This window comes from Amphibalanus amphitrite, unplaced genomic scaffold (assembly GCF_019059575.1).
Source record: "Amphibalanus amphitrite isolate SeventyFive unplaced genomic scaffold, NRLGWU_Aamphi_draft 000679F_arrow, whole genome shotgun sequence".
In the NCBI taxonomy this organism is placed as follows: Eukaryota; Metazoa; Arthropoda; class Thecostraca; order Balanomorpha; family Balanidae; genus Amphibalanus; species Amphibalanus amphitrite.
In genome coordinates, this window is record NW_024882173.1 from 123,867 (window position 1) to 142,700 (window position 18,834).

The 18,834-nt window shown below is 45.3% G+C and overlaps 1 protein-coding gene across 1 annotated transcript; it reads left to right on the plus strand.

Annotated features, from left to right (window-relative positions):
- The first annotated feature begins 1,591 nt into the window (after positions 1 to 1,591).
- On the plus strand, positions 1,592 to 16,857 carry LOC122364493 (WD40 repeat-containing protein SMU1-like). The gene is made up of 12 exons (XM_043334911.1): positions 1,592 to 1,765; positions 4,064 to 4,130; positions 8,104 to 8,247; positions 8,374 to 8,488; positions 12,033 to 12,221; positions 12,444 to 12,560; positions 13,528 to 13,637; positions 13,927 to 14,150; positions 14,563 to 14,664; positions 14,839 to 15,031; positions 16,176 to 16,328; positions 16,606 to 16,857. The coding sequence occupies exons 1-12, from the start codon at positions 1,740 to 1,742 to the stop codon at positions 16,702 to 16,704; spliced, it is 1,539 nt and encodes a 512-aa protein (XP_043190846.1). The 5' UTR covers positions 1,592 to 1,739; the 3' UTR covers positions 16,705 to 16,857.
- Positions 16,858 to 18,834: the final 1,977 nt, after the last annotated feature.

Sequence of the window (18,834 nt, forward strand, 5' to 3'; positions counted from 1 at the left end):
GGCCGCGCAGCGCCGGCAGGTGCTGAGTCGGACCGTGAGCTCTGAAATGCCTCGGGGCTGTTTCTGCTGACCCAGCGGCGGGAGCTGGGTAGGGAGGATCGTGTGTCGAGGAATGTCTACCTTTTGGATAACTGACCGCTTGGACTGGGATAGATAAGGCAAAAGGGATCCCCGCACCCAGGAACACTGCCACAGGCGCAGGCGGGGGGGGGGGGGAGGGGTTAGTATGAATTCCAAAAATTTCTCAAATTAAAAAAAAAAAAAACTTTGGGCTTTGATTCCTTATGTAGGTACTGTTGTGTAAGAACGAAACTTGCTCTTTGATAAAAGTTCTAAAGTTTTCGTCTATTAGAAAAAAAAACTACAAATTGTCATTGCGGGAGAGCTGGGGCGCAAGGCTGAGGATGGGAGCGTTTCAGTGAATCCGCTTGTGGATTTAGAGGTCATTTTGGTCATTAGACGGAAGAAAGGACCGTCTGCATGCAGACACAGAGTTTTAAAAGAGCACCTTCAAAAGTGCCCAGGCTATACGCAACCGAAGTCGTGACGTCACGATAAGTGGCTGGGGCATAATCAGCTGACGGCCCCGTGCTAAAGCAATGGGGCAATATTTTGCCGATCTTTCCCAAGAAAACTGGACCTAGTTAGATAGTTTTAGTAGCTGAATTTAGGACAACGATGTATGATCTATTTTTCTATGAAAAAATATTGCTAAATCTAACAACGCAAAGCACAAAAATTCGTGAAAACCTAATTGGCGGCGAAGTTGACGCAGAAATACAAAACATTTTAGATCAAGAGGTTTAAAATAATGGATTTAAAATAAAAAAGATTTCCAAAATAACTTATATGGTGAATTTTCTCCTTTGCTTTTTACAAATAAAAAATATTTATCCAGCTCAAACTCAAATATGTCAAACCTTACGCATCAAAATCCTCCCGACGCGGTCACAGTTCGCATCTCAAGGTCATGTATTTGGTGCGTCAAGTTCGCCGCCCGTAACGATTTCGCGAAATTCGGTCCTTTCCGCTTTGAAACATAGCATTTTTTGGGCGTAGAAAAATAGAATATACTCAGTTTACCTAGAAACTGGCCCCCAAACTATCTAACTAGGTCCAGTTTGTTCTAAAAATGCTGATAAAATTTCGTCCCATTGCTTTAACACAGGGCCGTCAGCTGATTATGCCCCAGCCACTAGTCATGACGTCACACTTCGGTTGCGTATACATACACAATTAGGTCCCGTCATTTTTCCACAGAAAAGCGCTTCAAAGGTCAGCCAAAGTATTTTTTAACTACTTTTTTCCTCAGTGCGGCCCAAAAAGAAAGACAGAGATAATCTTGCATTAATGTGGGTATTCATATATCCTGGCCGGTACGTCTATGTTGTAGCAAGATTCTTACAGATGGTTGTAGTTGAGTAAAAAAAAAACATAAACGCAGAACGCTTATGTATGCAATGTATTCAAACGCATAGAAATGTATGATAAATAAGAATGACGTTCAACAAATCATCCAATGAGAAGGTTAATAATGATGACGTCAGTAGATCTCTGTGGCTCTTTTTCGAAAATATAAAGAAGAATTTCATTTACCTTGGCTTGATTGGAACTGCTGGTTGTTTGTGTTGTTGCGTGTGTGGGTGCATTTTCTAATGGCATAGTGATATTTGCCTTTTATAACTGATCAAGTTTGTTTTATAACCTTATATGCAACTACAAGGTTAAGTGGGACAGCAATGGCGATTGAAATTGAGTCTGCTGAGTGAGTATTTCAATTCTGATTGTCGGCTCATTTCGGGCTATTTCAACTCTACCGAAGTCGATTGAGCTGTATTCTCGTAGAACCCGGCATCGCATGTTCATTGGTTGAATCGGATTCTTTTGTAGCAGTAGAATGCATCCAGCTGTTTCGGTAGAGATAGTGGTGCTTGTACGGCGCTCTTGTTCCAAAATATGGCGCTATCGTTCAGCATTGAAATTGGGTTTTATTTTATTTTTGATAACTTCTTTTAGGAACTAACGTATGTTTGTGATTATTAAATAATGCCCACTTACCAATAACAATATGAGAGTACTGGAAATTTTAAGTCAATATTCCATTGTGAAACATTTGCTAACCAGCTAAAAAGGAGTTTGTGCGTCCCTGTTTTAGGAAAGGCATTCTTAGGCCTATTTATGTCTTTCCTGAAAGGAGGGAGTTACACTATATTTTCTTGGCAGAAGAAGCAGATGTTTGATGCTATTTTGACCAAAGGGCAACCCCATGAATCCTTTTTAACATTCTCTGAAAATTATTCCATGTTGTCAGTGTCATGGTCATTTCCTCTTTTTGCACCATCTGAAAACTGAACAACTTGGCAAAATAACAACATGAAAGGAAAGGACACATCCTTCTAAGCTTAAAAAGTGAGATCACATATCAATACTTTGATGCTTTTTGCACAAAAACATAATAAATTACAATCAACCACCCATTGATTCAGGTTAAGGTGAGGGTATGCTAGGTAAGGTTTGGTCTGGCTAGATTATGTTTGTACTCATCATTTCTGCTTGTAGTGTACCTGCTTCTCAGTGTCTCAAAAATTGCCAATTTGGTTGAGAAATGCTATCCAAATGAAACTTCTTTTCCACTCTTACCTTCAATTTTCCAGAACATTTTTTCATTCCCAATTTTACCCATAAAAAAGCAGTTGTGTGTGTACTTTTGGCTGGCTTAACAACTTTCATATTTCCTTCAATTACCTATCTTATAAACCAGTCCCCCCATCCTAGAGCACTCACATTTATATTGATAATCCCTGTTTTCCATTCTTTTGCATGCCATTTTGACTCACAATTTTTGACTCTCAGCCCTCTTTGCAGTGAGGAATATCCCCCTCTATCACCCAAGCCAAAATATGATTTTGGGACACTGCTGCTTCTTAAGGAGTAAATGATCATTTGAAGATTTTCCAGGTTAATTTATGGTTTTTGACAATATGGTGTGGTTTCTTATCATTTTTGAGCCTAGTGTACAAAAGGAGGATTTCACCAAATGTTTGCTTTTTCTGGAGTCTGGACTGGACAATTGCAATTTATAATCAGAACTAGATTATTTCCATGAGCACATCACATCTGTTTTGCACCCTTCAGCCTATATTTGAATGCAATCTTGCAGTGCTTGTCAATGTCAGGTTGCCATCTCTGATTGATCTGTGTAGCTAAACACTTACTGAAATCAAAGGATCCTCATAAAAATGAAGTTTCTGTGCCAATGTCAGGTGCACTGTATCAGGCATGCCCTACTGTTGTCAGGGTCAGGTGTACTGTATCATGCATGCCCTATTGTTGTGATATCAGAGCCAAACTGCAAAAGGATTGTGATGTCTTGCTGCAGTGACACACCTCTTGCAGTGATGTCTATGCAGAAAACAGTGTGGATATTGGCCCACAGACTAGTGGCTGTGCCAGTTGTGTATGACAATGAGGATGACATGGATCTGCATTGCCTGTGATGCACTTATCCCTTCCCTTAGGAAACTCATAGCAAGCAAGCAGAATATGCCAGAATGATCATTTTTAGTGTATCCTGGAGGATGAAATCTGATGGGCAAGCAGTTGGGTGATCAGGATGTCTTATTGAAACTGGTCACAACACCACACAAAGCTACCTATATTTTTGATAATGAGATCTGAGGATAAAGGCTTCAGGAACTGCATGAAACAAAAAGGAACCATAGCTCTGTTCGCACCCCGTTTATTTATTAGCAGGCTGCGACCATGCTGCTACTTCTTGGCTCCTCATTGGTCGAATTCAAGTGGTCTATTTGTTAGACCAATGAGAGGCCAAGCCGCGCCAGCAATAACTTCCTTATATGGGGAAAACCGACAGCACGCTGATATAAAAACAGCGACCGAACAGGACCCATGTTTGCAAAACTATACTTAACACTCTACATAAGTATAACCAGAGATGCGGAGCCGTGAAAATTTCAGACGGCTCCGGCTCCGGTTCCGGCTCCGGAGAAAAAAATCATGGTTTAGACAAGGGATTGACTGACCATTGTTGATTTTGTTGCAGCGTGGTCCGGTTGATTCAGCAATACCTGAAGGAGAACAATCTTATGAGAACATTGCAAACTCTACAGGTATGCTTTTGTATCAAATAACATTTTTTTTGCATGCCACTATCTTATCCCGGCAGTTGCTGGTGTATTTCGCCACCCATCGTTTGCTGGGGGGGGGGGGGCGTTAAACGCCCCCAGCCGATAACTCGAGAACCAATAGGCGCAGCGAAACGCACGAGGCGGCAAACGAAAGAACGCGACGAGACGCTTCAGATGAGTACTTTAAAGTTGAACTTTGAGGTCACAGGTCGGGTCAAGGTCAGGTCAAACACCTGAAATCGGGCTTTCAGTAGCATGGACTTCAGGACTTCGCAATGGGTGCCTCTCGTCATAAACTCTGTCAAAACGGTGCATAATCCATCATATAAGGCCTACAAGAGTCTCAGCTTCATGTAGGGGTCAGTCAAGCATAGGTCAGGGTCAAGGTCAGGTCAACCGGGTAGGCACATATCCCCGAAAATCAAAACTGATATTCGCAGCTTGTGACACATGTTTTATGGGTAATTTGGGGCGGAGAACAGGATGGTGACATTCATTTTATCATATGTGTACGTGTTTGGCTCAAAAAGTTCAATTTAAGAAATGCATGTATCATGGTCGTGAGGTAGTCACGAGAAATTGCCAAGATTCAGATCAAGATTTTGGAAAATGCGAAACAATAATCAATAATCGAAGATAGCCATTTGTTTGCTCATGGTATTGGCAGTCTAATGCCGTTTACGGCATGTCTTTATCTCTATTCTGTGATTTTATATGATTTTTTGAACATATGCCATTTTTGGTGGAAAACTCAGAAATCATGACGTCACTAAAAGCTCGATATCTCAAAATTTTTCCGACCGATTTTTTTTGAAACTTTGTTACAATAAACTTCAATCAATTCCCTACAGGGCCGTTTTTTCCCTATGGCCCGGCGAAAAAAGTGGGGGCGTTTAACGCCCCCCCCCCCCAGCAACTCTCGGGTTATGCTATTTCTGGATGTTTCATGTTTTGTTTCACATGTTTGATTTGCTAATTTGACTTATCCCGCGCCCCAGTGGCGGTCTCAGCCAACTTCGCCCTAGTGGGGGGGGGGGGGGAGGGGGGGCATATGTTACCACCCACGTCTAACTCAAAAACTAAGAGGGCTAGAAAGACGCGGTAAAAAGCAGTCGATAGCTCTCAATGCGTACGTTTGAAAGTACTTCAGTCATTTTTCATCTTGGAGCAATATTGGGGTCACTGGAGGTCATCAAAGGTCAAAATTTGCCAAATGTCATTATATTTTTCAGAAAACATGCTTTTATCTCAGGAACTATGATAGCTAGAAAAACGCATGGAAAAGCAATCGATAGCTTTTGAACTCTTCTTTCGATAAGGTCATCATCAAAATTGACCTCAGGTCAACAGTTTAGCCTCCAGAAGGCAAAAACTCCAAAAATAGCTGTTTTTCGCAAAGTGTTTTTCGATAATAACTTTTGACTAGAAAAATCCACGACATTTCTATTGCCAGAATCGTGTTCCTCTCGACGAGACGCGTCGAATGAACTATAATTTGATCTTGAAAGGTCAACTTGAAAATTTGACCTCAAATTAAGGTCATGACCTGACCAGAAAAGGTCATGTTGCATATTATTCGATGCGTCTCAACAAGACAAACACAATGAAGCCATCCCCAGCGTTCTATCCCTTTCCAATCGCGAGTTATTGGCAAAAATCTGTTTGATTCAGATTCAGATTCAGATTCGTTTATTAGCAATAAGTCCACAGCACGGTGGCTTTTCACCATTGCACGTCAATTGACAAGGGATATAGCAGGGACAAGCACATCACATGCATTCATATACAGACTAGCATATAGACATCCAGACAATGACGCGTAAAACGAGCGTTTCAAGGCGGTTGAGACATGATCACACTTTTTAGGTGTCTTTTAAAATTTGTGATACCGGGATCGAGCCCCAGTTCATTGATGATAGTCACACCGCGGTAACACAGGCGACGTTTACCGGTTTCTGTACGGATACGTGGTAACGTTATTCGACCAGCATTTCTGGTGGCATGGTCATGGTGCATGTTTGATGGACGCCCGATGGTGCTGAGCAGAGCCTCTGGTTGTCCAGTGGTAATCGTCGACTGAACAGTACAGGCAGTGTGGTACATGACAAGCTGCTTGGCATCCATCCACCCTAAGCGTTGAAATACATCCGAGACATGTTCTCGCCTTGTCCTTCCGCTGACCACACGAGCACAGAAGTTTAGAAGCTTCTGAATCCGGTGGAGCTGCGTGCCGTTACACGTACCATACACAGACATACAGTAGCGCACGACAGAAATGACGAGAGCCTGCACTAGACAAGGCAGTACGCTCTTAGGTATTGCGTGTTTCGCGTGATTCAGTGCCATCAACATGCCCGTGCATCTTTTTGCCACCGAGCCAATGTGTTCAGTGAATTTTAAATGCGAATCAAATGTGACACCTAGATTTTTTACAACACTTGTCGCCTGGATCTGAGCTCCGTTGAATTCCAACACGAAAGACTCCATTCCTCTTAGCATTGCAGGAGTTCCCATCACTATCATTTGTGTTTTCGCCTCGTTAAGTTTCATCCTATGTTGACAAAACCAGTGGTATAGTGTTCCAAGAGATTGTTCCATGCGAGCCTTTAACACGTCCATGTCCTGCTTCTTGCCACTCGTCAAAATCTGCACGTCATCGGCGTATTGTACAATGGTAACACCATCCGGCACATGCAGGCCCAGGTCGTTTGAGAAAAGCGTGTAGAGCAAACAGCTTAGTGAACCGCCCTGATAGACTCCAAGTCTGTTTGGTTTGGACGCCGATGTGAGAACTGCGCCGTCAGTGCGACGTATCACAACCTGCTGCGTGTGCCCCTCTAGGTAGTTCTGAAACCATTCTGTATCAATCCCGTATGTGTTCATTTTGTCCAAAAGAATCTGGTGAGGACGAGGTACAATGTCGAAGCATTTCGACTGATCTAGGAGGGTGAGAACCGATACTTCTCCGTGATCCATGGCCCTTAATACCCTGTCTGTAATGACACTGAGAGCTGTCTCTGTCGAATGGTGTCTACGGTAACCGTGTTGTTGCTCTGACAATAAGTGATGGATCTCTAGGTACTCAACCAGTTGCCTTTGTACGAGTTTTTCGACCAATTTCGATATAGCGGGCAGGATAGAGATCGGGCGGGTGTCAGAAGGAGTCTTGGGGGCTTTCACTTTAGGAATCGGGATAACATGAGCGTGTTTCCATGACGTAGGAAACTGGGCGGTGTGCAGGCATGAATTGACAACATCTAGTAGGACTTCGCTGAAACACGTGAAATATTTCTGCAGCATGACAATGCTAATTCCATCATCTGTGGTTGTGGCAGACGGTTTCATGGAGAGCAGAGTTGCAATCAAGATGTCGAGAGCCTCGAGAGCCTTTGTAGCCTCAAATGACCTCGGATGACCTTTGTAGAGGCTATCAGCAAAAATGACACCTTGGTCATCACGGGTGGTCCAAATCATTGTGATTCTGAAATATTTGGACTGTTCCTATGCGTACACACGGATCTAGAGGCATTTTCATTTTTATCCATTGACTTATAATGGTAAGGTCACGCCACTGACCTGACCTTAGGTCACGGATATAAAAAATCCGAGATATACAAATTGTAGGCGCCCATAATATCATGCAATCCACCAAGTTTAAAACCTTTCTGACAAACACTGCAGGCTGGACATGATTGCAAACTTTTTTAGGCCTGGTCAGTTAACTTGACCTGGTGACCTGACCTGACATGACCTAGGGTCAAAAATTTCACACATTGTCCAAAATTGATGTACAAAAAGCTATGCCAAGCGGCGCGGCGCTACGCGCCGCGGTTTTTTTATTTATACGCAAAAAACGCGACAGGGTGGTAACATATGCCCCCCCCCCCCACTGGGGCGAAGGTTATTTTACCTTGTGTACGCTTCTTTGCTGACTTTGTTTGTGCTTTTCCAACAGGAAGAGACCACTACCTCGCTCAACACCGTCGACTCGGTGGACAGTTTTGTCGCCGACATCAACAATGGCCACTGGGACACTGTGCTCAAAGCGATTCAGTCGCTCAAACTGCCAGACAAGAAACTCATCGATCTATACGAACAGGTTTGCTACCACTTGCTATTGTGAACGCCTTGCCGATGTTAAAGTTCAGTTTGTGATTGTCTTGTCAGCATCACAGTCTGATTGCCAGCTTCCGGTTCTGACTGTTCTCCACCCCTCCTGCCTCAGGTAGTGTTGGAGCTGATTGAACTGCGCGAGCTGGGCGCCGCCCGCTCCCTGCTGCGGAACACCGACCCCATGATCATGCTGAAGCAGCAGGAGGCTGACCGATACGTCCACCTCGGTAGGTGACCGCGGTTAGCTCCTGTGGCGTGCTACTGCAACTGAAGGCATGCTAACTTCTTTCGCCAACATCTCATGCTAACTTCTTTCGTCAATATCTCAATGATATTTGTTATAGTTCGTTTTTTTTCAAAAGGACTCTGGCTCCAAGTACGTTTTTCGTAAAAGCACGCGTTTTAGCGAGCAAAACGAGCAAAAACTGAACCTGAGAAACTCGAACGTCGCCTTATTTTAACATGTGAAGTATTCCCAATAATTTCCATACGTGCATTTTGGAACCAGATATGAGAACAGTGGTGACGTCATGCTGTCGAACTTGTATTGCAATGTAACGTATAACTTATGTATGGTCACTTTTCGGATTATTCTCTGGGATAATAATATCTAACTCACAAGTCCATATATTTCGGATGATATTGCTCACCCTTGGTCACTGGACAAAATAAAAACAATTACATGTATGAAAAACCACACACCAAAATTATTCCCTAGACGGGTTACATTTTTCAAAAATATATCACTTGCCAAAAAACTGACACGGTCTTTTAGCTTGCATGTTCCTCTACATAACAAGTAGTGCAACCAATCTTCTAAGTTCTACATATACCTATGGATACCTACTACCTATACTTGTGTCTACAGAGATACATCGGACACAATAGATCAATTTGCACAACCGGGTGTATGTTTAGTTCCTATGGATGACATCTTATGCTCATGTCGACCTATTTCTAAGGGTGAAATCCCATATTGGACTAAGGCCAAATTTTCCTACATCTCGGTTCATGTATGGATCTTTTTCTTTTATTTCTATTGCTTCGCGCACGATTCTCTTTTTCCAGTTACTCTCACATGCCAAAGTTTTGCCTTCCATGGGGTGCATGTTTCTACCGCACTGCCTAGTGTGCCGAGCGGGTGCCGACTTTTGTACCCGCCCGTGCTCGATGTCTTTAGCATGCTCGTTGAGCCTGACATCTTTTGGGCGCCCTGTTTCTCCAATGTAAATTTCGCCACATTCACATTGCATTTCATAAATCGTACCCTTTTGCTTGGCCTTGGGAATCCTATCTTTCACGTTAACTAGTGACTTTTTTAGAGTTTTTGACGAATGCCCTACAATTACGTTGTGAGCGCGTAGAAAGCGGGAGATGGGCTCGCTTATTCCTTTCACATAAGGCATGGAGACATAACGAGGGCGGTTCGCTGGTCGCGGACGGCTGATCGGACCGGACGGCTGGTCCGACCCCGGCGGCGCTGGCTGACCGGTCCTGGACGGCTGGTCCGACCCCGGCGGCGCTGGCTGATCAGCCGAACATCTTCGAATGAAGTCACCTCGGTAGCCGTTCAAGGCAGCGCCGCCGGGGTCGGACCAGCCGTCCAGGACCGGTCAGCCAGCGCCGCCGGGGTCGGACCAGCCGTCCGGGACCGGTCAGCCAGCGCCGCCGGGGTCGGACCAGCCGTCCAGAACCGGTCAGCCAGCGCCGCCGGGGTCGGACCAGCCGTCCAGGACCGGTCAGCCAGCGCCGCCGGGGCCGGACCAGCCATCCGGGAACGGTCAGCCAGCGCCGCCGGGATCGAACCAGCCGCCCGGGACCAGTCAGCCAGCGCCGCCGGGGTCGGACCAGCCGTCCGGTCCGATCAGCCGTCCGCGACCAGCGAACCGCCCTCGTTATGTCTCCATGCCTTATGTGAAAGGAGTAAGCGAGCCCATCTCCCGCTTTCTACGCGCTCACAACGTAATTGTAGGGCATTCGTCAAAAACTCTAAAAAAGTCACTAGTTAACGTGAAAGATAGGATTCCCAAGGCCAAGCAAAAGGGTACGATTTATGAAATGCAATGTGAATGTGGCGAAATTTACATTGGAGAAACAGGGCGCCCAAAAGATGTCAGGCTCAACGAGCATGCTAAAGACATCGAGCACGGGCGGGTACAAAAGTCGGCACCCGCTCGGCACACTAGGCAGTGCGGTAGAAACATGCACCCCATGGAAGGCAAAACTTTGGCATGTGAGAGTAACTGGAAAAAGAGAATCGTGCGCGAAGCAATAGAAATAAAAGAAAAAGATCCATACATGAACCGAGATGTAGGAAAATTTGGCCTTAGTCCAATATGGGATTTCACCCTTAGAAATAGGTCGACATGAGCATAAGATGTCATCCATAGGAACTAAACATACACCCGGTTGTGCAAATTGATCTATTGTGTCCGATGTATCTCTGTAGACACAAGTATAGGTAGTAGGTATCCATAGGTATATGTAGAACTTAGAAGATTGGTTGCACTACTTGTTATGTAGAGGAACATGCAAGCTAAAAGACCGTGTCAGTTTTTTGGCAAGTGATATATTTTTGAAAAATGTAACCCGTCTAGGGAATAATTTTGGTGTGTGGTTTTTCATACATGTAATTGTTTTTATTTTGTCCAGTGACCAAGGGTGAGCAATATCATCCGAAATATATGGACTTGTGAGTTAGATATTATTATCCCAGAGAATAATCCGAAAAGTGACCATACATAACTAATTTCCTGGGAAAAAAATGACTTTAAAACAACATATTTAACGTATAACTATCATGGACGAAACCGCTTACTCGATTATAACCTCGGCAACAGTGGAAAACGAAGTTTTCCCCAAATTCGTCGAAACTTTATCCCATCGTACGGACATTGGTGCCTGCTGCCACCAGTGACGTCATCATAGTTTGCTAATTTTTCAAGACACAATTTCCGGGTACTTACCGTGTACAATTTGAAATCGAATATTTTTTCGGTAAGAAATTCTTGACCAGACGCTGAAGCTGCCAAAACTCACGTGAGAGCTTCGATAAGGAACTTGGAGCCAGCGTCCTTTTGAAAAAAAAAACGAACTATAGTGTTGATTTTTTCCAGCGTGTTTCATGTTGTATGTTGAACAAAAGAATGATATTTTTATTTGGCCATGATAGCCCATAGGATATCGTGACCTATTCCAAAGAGCTTTAGGTACTGATCATGAGCAGAATTTCCACCAACAAATGGCTTTCAATTTCATCACGCCTCTGTTATGCCGATCCCGTGCGTTAAGTGCTGTAGCGCGATACGAGTGCCACCTGTGTCCCTCCTGTCCTGTGCTGACACCTGGGCCCTGTTTCACCGGTGATAGCAGCACGCTGCTATTACACGTGTCAAATTGGGTTTCCATGGAGACGTCAACAAGCCTGTTCCTCCAACACTACCAGAAGTGTGACGTCAGCTCGCGAAATGGAATAGAAGCGTGCTGCTATCACCGGTGAAACAGGGCCCTGGTAACCTTGTGCACCACCTGTCACCCATCCGTGATCTGATCCCACACAACTCTTCCTCTGACACCCAGCGGCCGTGTGCGCCACCTGCCTCCCACCCCTGGCCTGCACTCCCAGAGAACTCCTAGACTCACAGAGCTTGGATTATACGCAGTCAGTCACCTACCGACTTACCCTGAAATCTAGCGACAGTAGAGTAGTGACCGTTTGCGCCACCTACCGCCTGGCTCTGAAATCTGTACACGCCTGTCCACACTCCACAGAGAACCTGCTGGCTCGGTCCTACTTTGACCCGCGCGAGGCGTACCCGGACGGCTCGAGCAAGGAGCGCCGGCGGGCGGCGATCGCGCAGGCGCTGGCCGGCGAGGTGTCGGTGGTGCCGCCCAGTCGTCTGCTGGCGCTGCTCGGACAGGCGCTCAAGTGGCAGCAGCACCAGGGTCTTCTGCCTCCAGGTAGGCGAGTCGGCCCGGCATTCGTACTGTGTCGTGTCATATGGCAGGAGAGCAGATCCGCGCTGGCTCATGCTCAATGTTGGCAGTTTTTGATGTCGTCAGTCAGCATCAGCTAGTGAAAATGTCGATTTATTGTTTTTGTTATTGCGTAATCTCGGTCACAAACGCTTTTCGCAAACGTGTAAGTAGATGTCTCATTCACCCCGTCTGTTTTGCTCCCAGGTACCCAGATCGATTTGTTCCGTGGTAAGGCGGCAATCAGGGAACAGGAAGACGAAACCTACCCCACACAGCTCTCCAAACAGATCAAGTTCCGAAAGAACCACCCAGAGTGCGCTGGTACGTACCGACCCCCACCGGACACGATTTGGTAGCCGAGGTCTGTGACGTCAGCCGGGCGTGAAGTTTTCCCTTCACCATAGGCTTCACACACAAACCGGCCGAAGTTCATGCCAGGATAGCCCGTCTTGAAAGTGCAAAAATGATTAAATTTTGCCCTCAATAGATTCATTGCTTCATTTTATAACTAAAAACGTCCGTTATTAGGACTCAATGAAGGTAAAAAGTACTCAAAATCGAAGTTTAAGAAGATGCTGTCCGAGCACAATCTGGTACCACCACGTGACCTCTTTTAAGCAGAATGTATATAATTCAAGGATGTTATTACACGATTGCTGCCTAAAACATCATAAATAATATGCTTGTAACATTTATTGCTTCTGTTTAAGTCATAACATTGCAAAACGCAAAGTTTATCATGGAAGTCACGTGACCAAAGGTTTAGCAGGGGTTGGGACAAGCACTCAAAGGATTTCAAGTTTTTTAATTAAATTATATAAGTTTCATGATGAATTTGATAGAATGTATTTTTTCCGAATGAAATACAAATTTTCGTATGTAAAATATTTTTATTATGGGCGAAATTCTCCATATAAGAAATGTCAGTGACGTCACCAGGGCTTTACGTGGGCTTTACTCAAAACATCGGACCTACCTGTTTCTTATAGGTATCTTGGTACGTACTTGACCGAAATTTTTGGCTACCATATAGTAATGGTCAAGAATGGTTTTGTATCTTATTTGATGTGTTTTGCTTTTATGTTGCTATCCGATTTGTCCACGTGTGTGTGTGTTTTTTTGGGGGGGGGAGGTGTGTCTTCTTTGCATAAAATTCACGTTTGGAATGTGTCCGATGGAAACTTTGCTGTACTTCCGTGCCTCACTTTGGTCGGCGTGTTAAATCTTTGGCCGCCTTAGGGAAGGGATGCTCATGGCTCACCTCCTGTCACATGTGTGTTCCTGGTAGCGTTTTCGCCGGACGGCCAGTACCTGGTGACCGGCACAGTGGACGGCTTCATCGAGGTCTGGAACTTCACCACCGGAAAGATCAGGAAGGATCTCAAGTACCAGGCCCAGGTGAGTCGACGGGTGGACTGCGCGCTGCGCGCCTTTGTCGTGTACAATGTGTCTGAAACGTAGCATCATCATGACTGATGAGCAGAAATGATGTGCGAGACTTTTGTGAGGCGCACAGTTCTTTTTTATCGTCGGTTTCTGACAGTTCAAAACATTGATCTGCTAGCGTTTTCTGGTCTAGCTATGCCAGGTTCTTCCGAGGTCTATTTCCGGTCTCGATCCACTCACTAAAGCAGTGTAATTATTTTCCCGTGGCACCGACCCCACCCGCCTCTGTCCGTATCGACAGGACAACTTTATGCTGATGGAGGAAGCGTGTCTGTCGCTGGCGTTCAGCCGCGACTCGGAGATGCTCGCCTCGGGCAGCCAGGAGGGACGCATCAAGGTGTGGAAGGTGACCACCGGCCAGTGTCTGCGCAAGTTCGAGCGCGCCCACACCAAGGGCGTCACCAGCATGCAGTTCTCGCGGGACAACAGCCAGCTGCTGAGCACGTCCTTCGATAACACCATACGGTTAGTGACGGGGGGAGGGGGTGCTTTGGGAGCTGGAGGGTGTCGGTCAGGGAGGTCGCCGACTGCTTGATTGGTATTGAACGTTTCGAGGTAACCTAATGCGCAAGCATTTTTGCGTTAATGTTTATGAATGGATAAATGAATGAATCATTCAATGAATGAATGAATGAATGAATGAATGAATGAATGAATGAATGAATGAATGAATGAATGAATGAATGGATGGATAAATGAATCAATGAATGCAAGGGCTCTGAGCATACAAGACTTTTCATTGTTGCCGCCTTTGGTGCATTTCGTGCAGTATGTTAAGTTCGTGACAAGGACTGCAAGCAAAAGCGTTGACTCATGAATCACACGCGTGCATTCGTTGCCGACATCTCACGACTACATTGTTTGTTTTCGTCGGCAGTATCCACGGTCTGAAGTCGGGTAAGACTCTGAAGGAGTTCCGGGGGCACACCTCCTTCGTCAACAGCGCCACATTCAGTGTCGACGGCCACAGCATCATCAGGTGAGGACGTACTATCTGCATGTCGGCGCTGTCAGTTTGTGAAGCCGGACGCTTCGGCATTGCCAGAAAACGAATAGCCGTGTAGACTTATTTCCGGTTTCCCGTTACGCTAAGCTGTCCAGGGCAACTTGTGCGATACAATGTGTCATGTGAGTTTCTTCTGCTCTCCGGCAGTGCCTCCTCGGACGGCACGGTGAAAATCTGGAACGTGAAGACCACCGAGTGCATCAACACGCTGAAACCGCTGGGAGGCGTCAGCGGCGAGGAGTGCCACGTCAACAACGTCTCACTCCTGCCCAAGAACCCGGAGCACTTTGTCGTCTGCAACCGCTCCAGCACCATCGTCATCATGAACATGACGGGACAGGTGGGTTATCCCGACGCTGCTGGTCGGAAGGAGAGTCCCTTCGTTAGGCGCTGACTGGAGCCAGAAACTCGGCCTAGTTGTCTTTTTTTACGGTACGGTGGAGCTTACTGGATGTTTTGGTGGGTTTACTTATGACTTGTTGAAGTTACCAAGTGCATGAATAGTCACTTAGTAGGAAAGATGTTTGTGCTACTGAAATCATACCTGCCTTACTCACCTACGCTGGTTATTCGTGCCTGTGACGTGTCCTTAGCAACAAAACGGTCAAACTAGAACACGCCTTTTTCCAGCTCAACACTGGCCAGTCCCTATTAGCGGTACCGGATCTATGAGTAGTGCTCTAAAACGGTAGGAAAGGGCAAGGAAAGTAAGGCTGCATACTCTTATAAATATGCGACGGATAATGACGTCTTCGTCCCTTTACCATAAATATCGATGTTTGTGCACTGCGTCATTTGGAAATCCTGCACGAGTTGCCAACTCGAACTACGGAGGTATTTGCCATTCCTAGTCTCCACTGAGCCTCGAGGTAAAAAGGTAGTTATACCGTATATACGGATTTCGCGCTGTCAGCGTTCAAATAGGGCTGGGTTTTCAACACGTGACCGACATGCTCGCGGCCACGGCCGGTGCGTGACATCCGGCACGTGCTCACGTGCCTTCGGCGTGACACCCCACTATGTTCTGACGCACGGCATGTGACCGATAGAAATGTCAGTTGAGGCCGGCGTGCTGCCTTTATACAGTTTCTTGTTAGGGGTGACGGCTTTTGCCTATCTGACTGGTAGCATTAATATCCAAATAAGCGTCGGAAATGCGTGACGGGTTCCGGTTTTGTGCAAACTCTGTGTGTAATAGCGCACATTAATTGTTAGAATGTCCATTCCTTGTTTGGGAATTGCTGGCGGGCTTCTGGGTTTTACGGTTGCTGCCCTTTACGGTTGCTGGGCGCAGACATGTAGCTAATCAACTTACGAGCGATTCATTTAGAGTTTTCCGCACTTTTAAGGGATCACTCAGCTACTCATCAGTAGAACTGAACGATTCCAACTGCTTTTACCGATCTTGCCTAAAATTATCACCGTTTTGTTTATGTGCCGTAGATATGGGCTCACTGTGCCCCCCCCCCCCCCTCCATTTTCAGACGGTGCGCTCCTTCAGTACCGGTAAGCGGGAGGGCGGTGACCTGGTGTGTTCGGTGGTCTCCCCGCGCGGCGACTGGATCTACGCGGTCGGAGAGGATCTTGTGCTCTATTGTCTGTCCACTACCTCGGGCAAGCTGGAGCGAACACTGAACGTGAGTAGACGGACTGATTCCGAAGGCACGTTGTTGTTCAGAAGGCCTCTGTAGTGAATATATAAAGATGCGCGGACCTGGAAATGTATGCTATAGGTGTGAAGTATGAACACTGTCCTATCATGACCTAAAACGATGATAGTTTTAAAGGTTATTTGGGCGATTGAACAGCAATCCATAAAACATCGAACAGCGCCTGACAAAATATCTAATAACCGAAGTCAGTTTCTTCGGCCCACATTCTGACCAATGACGTATCCCTTTCCTCGGCGGGCAGGTTCACGAGAAGGACGTCATCAACGTGACACACCACCCGCACCAGAACCTGATCTGCACGTTCAGCGAGGACGGTCTGCTGCGGCTCTGGAAGCCGTGAGACCTTCGGTCTCGACCTTTTCGCCGTTCCGTGCTTCATCATCTTCATGTATCCGTCGGCGCAGTCTGGCCGCTCGTGTGTGTCTGCGGGGTGGCCGCGTCCACTGCCGTCGCAGTGAATGGATGGTGGTCAATACATCGTCGCTTCATTGAAGATTTTATTTTGATGATGGATGATTGAGCTGTATTCGCGCGTTTGTGGCTAAGTGAGGATGCTCGAAAGAATTCTGCGAACAACCTGGAAATGGAAACAAATTGAAGTGTAGATTGAACCGCATCTGACTTGCCCATGGTGCTCAAAACCAGTTGATAAGCAATACGATGCAGAAAGTAGAAACTCGCTGCGTCAGCTTGCAGTATTCAGAATCTGAATGACTAAGGAAGCACCGACGGGTTGCTGAAGATGCGTGTTCGACGTTGGCGTTGATTTAATATTTGTGAACGGAAAAGCTGAATAGCTATATATGCTCTATAAGTTCTATATACTCTGCTGGATAGATGCATCCATTTTCAGCAGTCAGATTTTCACTTTAAAGGAAGGGTGCCATCTTTTGGACACAACGCAGTTTTTACAAGATTAGCCTCACATGAACCTAAAAACCGGCTTCACTTACCTATGCTCGAGACGGTCAGCATTGAATCCGCACGTGAAGTTATCGCGTATATATCTTTCCCGAGCGAAAAAAGCAAACATTCCAGTTTTTTGGCGCTTTTGTTTCAATTGTGGTGGTTCTGTTCGGAGGCCCATACAGATGGTGTTTGCGCAAAATTTCTAACGGAAAATCACCTACTATTTAGTGTCGACAGCTGCATATTAACTTTTTGAACACGCCTCCATCACTGCTTGTTTATTGGCTGTCTGTGGTATTGGGCTGTGTGTGTTGCTGTATATACCGTGTGTTGCTGGGTGATTGTGATAATATTTTCATGATTAACCTTTTTATTCAGCGGTACAGAATTCTGAAAATCCTAGGAGGTCCTACAAACCCCTAATTATCCACCCTTGTTTTTTATTTTAAGTTCCATCCAGTACCGTAAACCGGGGTGACAATGATACCCGGGGTGACTTTGATCATAGACCAATTTTGGGCCTCAAATGAGCAATTAGCTGCTGTGAACTGCATTTTCTATGCCAATAGTTAAATAAAGCAATGAAGCATTATATCAGACACTTTGGGTCCCAGTTAGAATAATCATGTTCATGTCACAGCTTGTTTTTTTGTTGTCATTGGCATGAAGTATAAATTCGCTAGCATCTCCAGCAAAAATAATGGTAAAGATGAGAAAGACCCAGATAAAGAAAGAGAAAGGAAAGGCTTAGATACTGATGATGGAGGATGAGCATTGAGCTGCTCTATCTCAGTGGTAATTGGAGCGTCAATGGGAAGTGAAAAAGAAAATCAGCTGGGAGGGGCATGAATAGTGTGGCAAGTGGTCCCACAGCCACCAGCAGACAAAGTGTGATGTAGAACAGGTAGCCTGTGGCTTAGGACATCTGTGACAGTTACTTAATCTTGAAGTCAGAGGTTAAAGTAGCTAATTTTGCTGCTTATAGCTCTGTAATGTCAGTTTAGACCCAGAGCATGCAACTTTATTTTAATACCTCAATGATTCATATTTTTACTGTAAAATGTGTGAGTTTTTGTCAAGCAAAGCCTTTGATTTTATTCAAAACATGTAATTTTATCACACAAGCCCCTTCTGAGGGCTCCTATGGCACACATAAGGTGATTTTAATGTAGTGATCATAGTCACCCCGACGTCTGGGTGAGAATGATCAATTTTTTGGTAAAAAAATAAAATATTTATGATAAATTTCAAGGCATTTATTGTACTCAGTTAGATAGAGAATTGTTCAATTGGTATGATGAAACAGTTTCCAGAGTGAAATCTCAAGTGATATACAAGATATTGTACCAAACTGGTCAAAAGTGATACAAAGTCACCCCAGTTTACGGTACCAGTAGGTATGAGTGTTTATGGCAATGGAAGGTAGGTGAAACATTTCATTATTGTAATTTTAATCTTTTGAGACCTGAATTTCAACATTCTCTTGAGAGCCTGAGAGCATTCATGCCAAGGTTTCTGAGTCTGTTTCATGATAAAGAGACAATATTTATAATGGAGTCAA

Bases quoted from the DNA above. Each gene is read 5' to 3' on its own strand.
- LOC122364493 (XM_043334911.1), top strand. From the start codon at position 1,740: ATGGCGATTGAAATTGAGTCTGCTGA. The intron at 4,131-8,103 runs GTATGCTTTTGT...CTTTTCCAACAG, and splicing joins GAACATTGCAAACTCTACAG to GAAGAGACCACTACCTCGCT. The intron at 8,489-12,032 runs GTAGGTGACCGC...CACACTCCACAG, and splicing joins TGACCGATACGTCCACCTCG to AGAACCTGCTGGCTCGGTCC.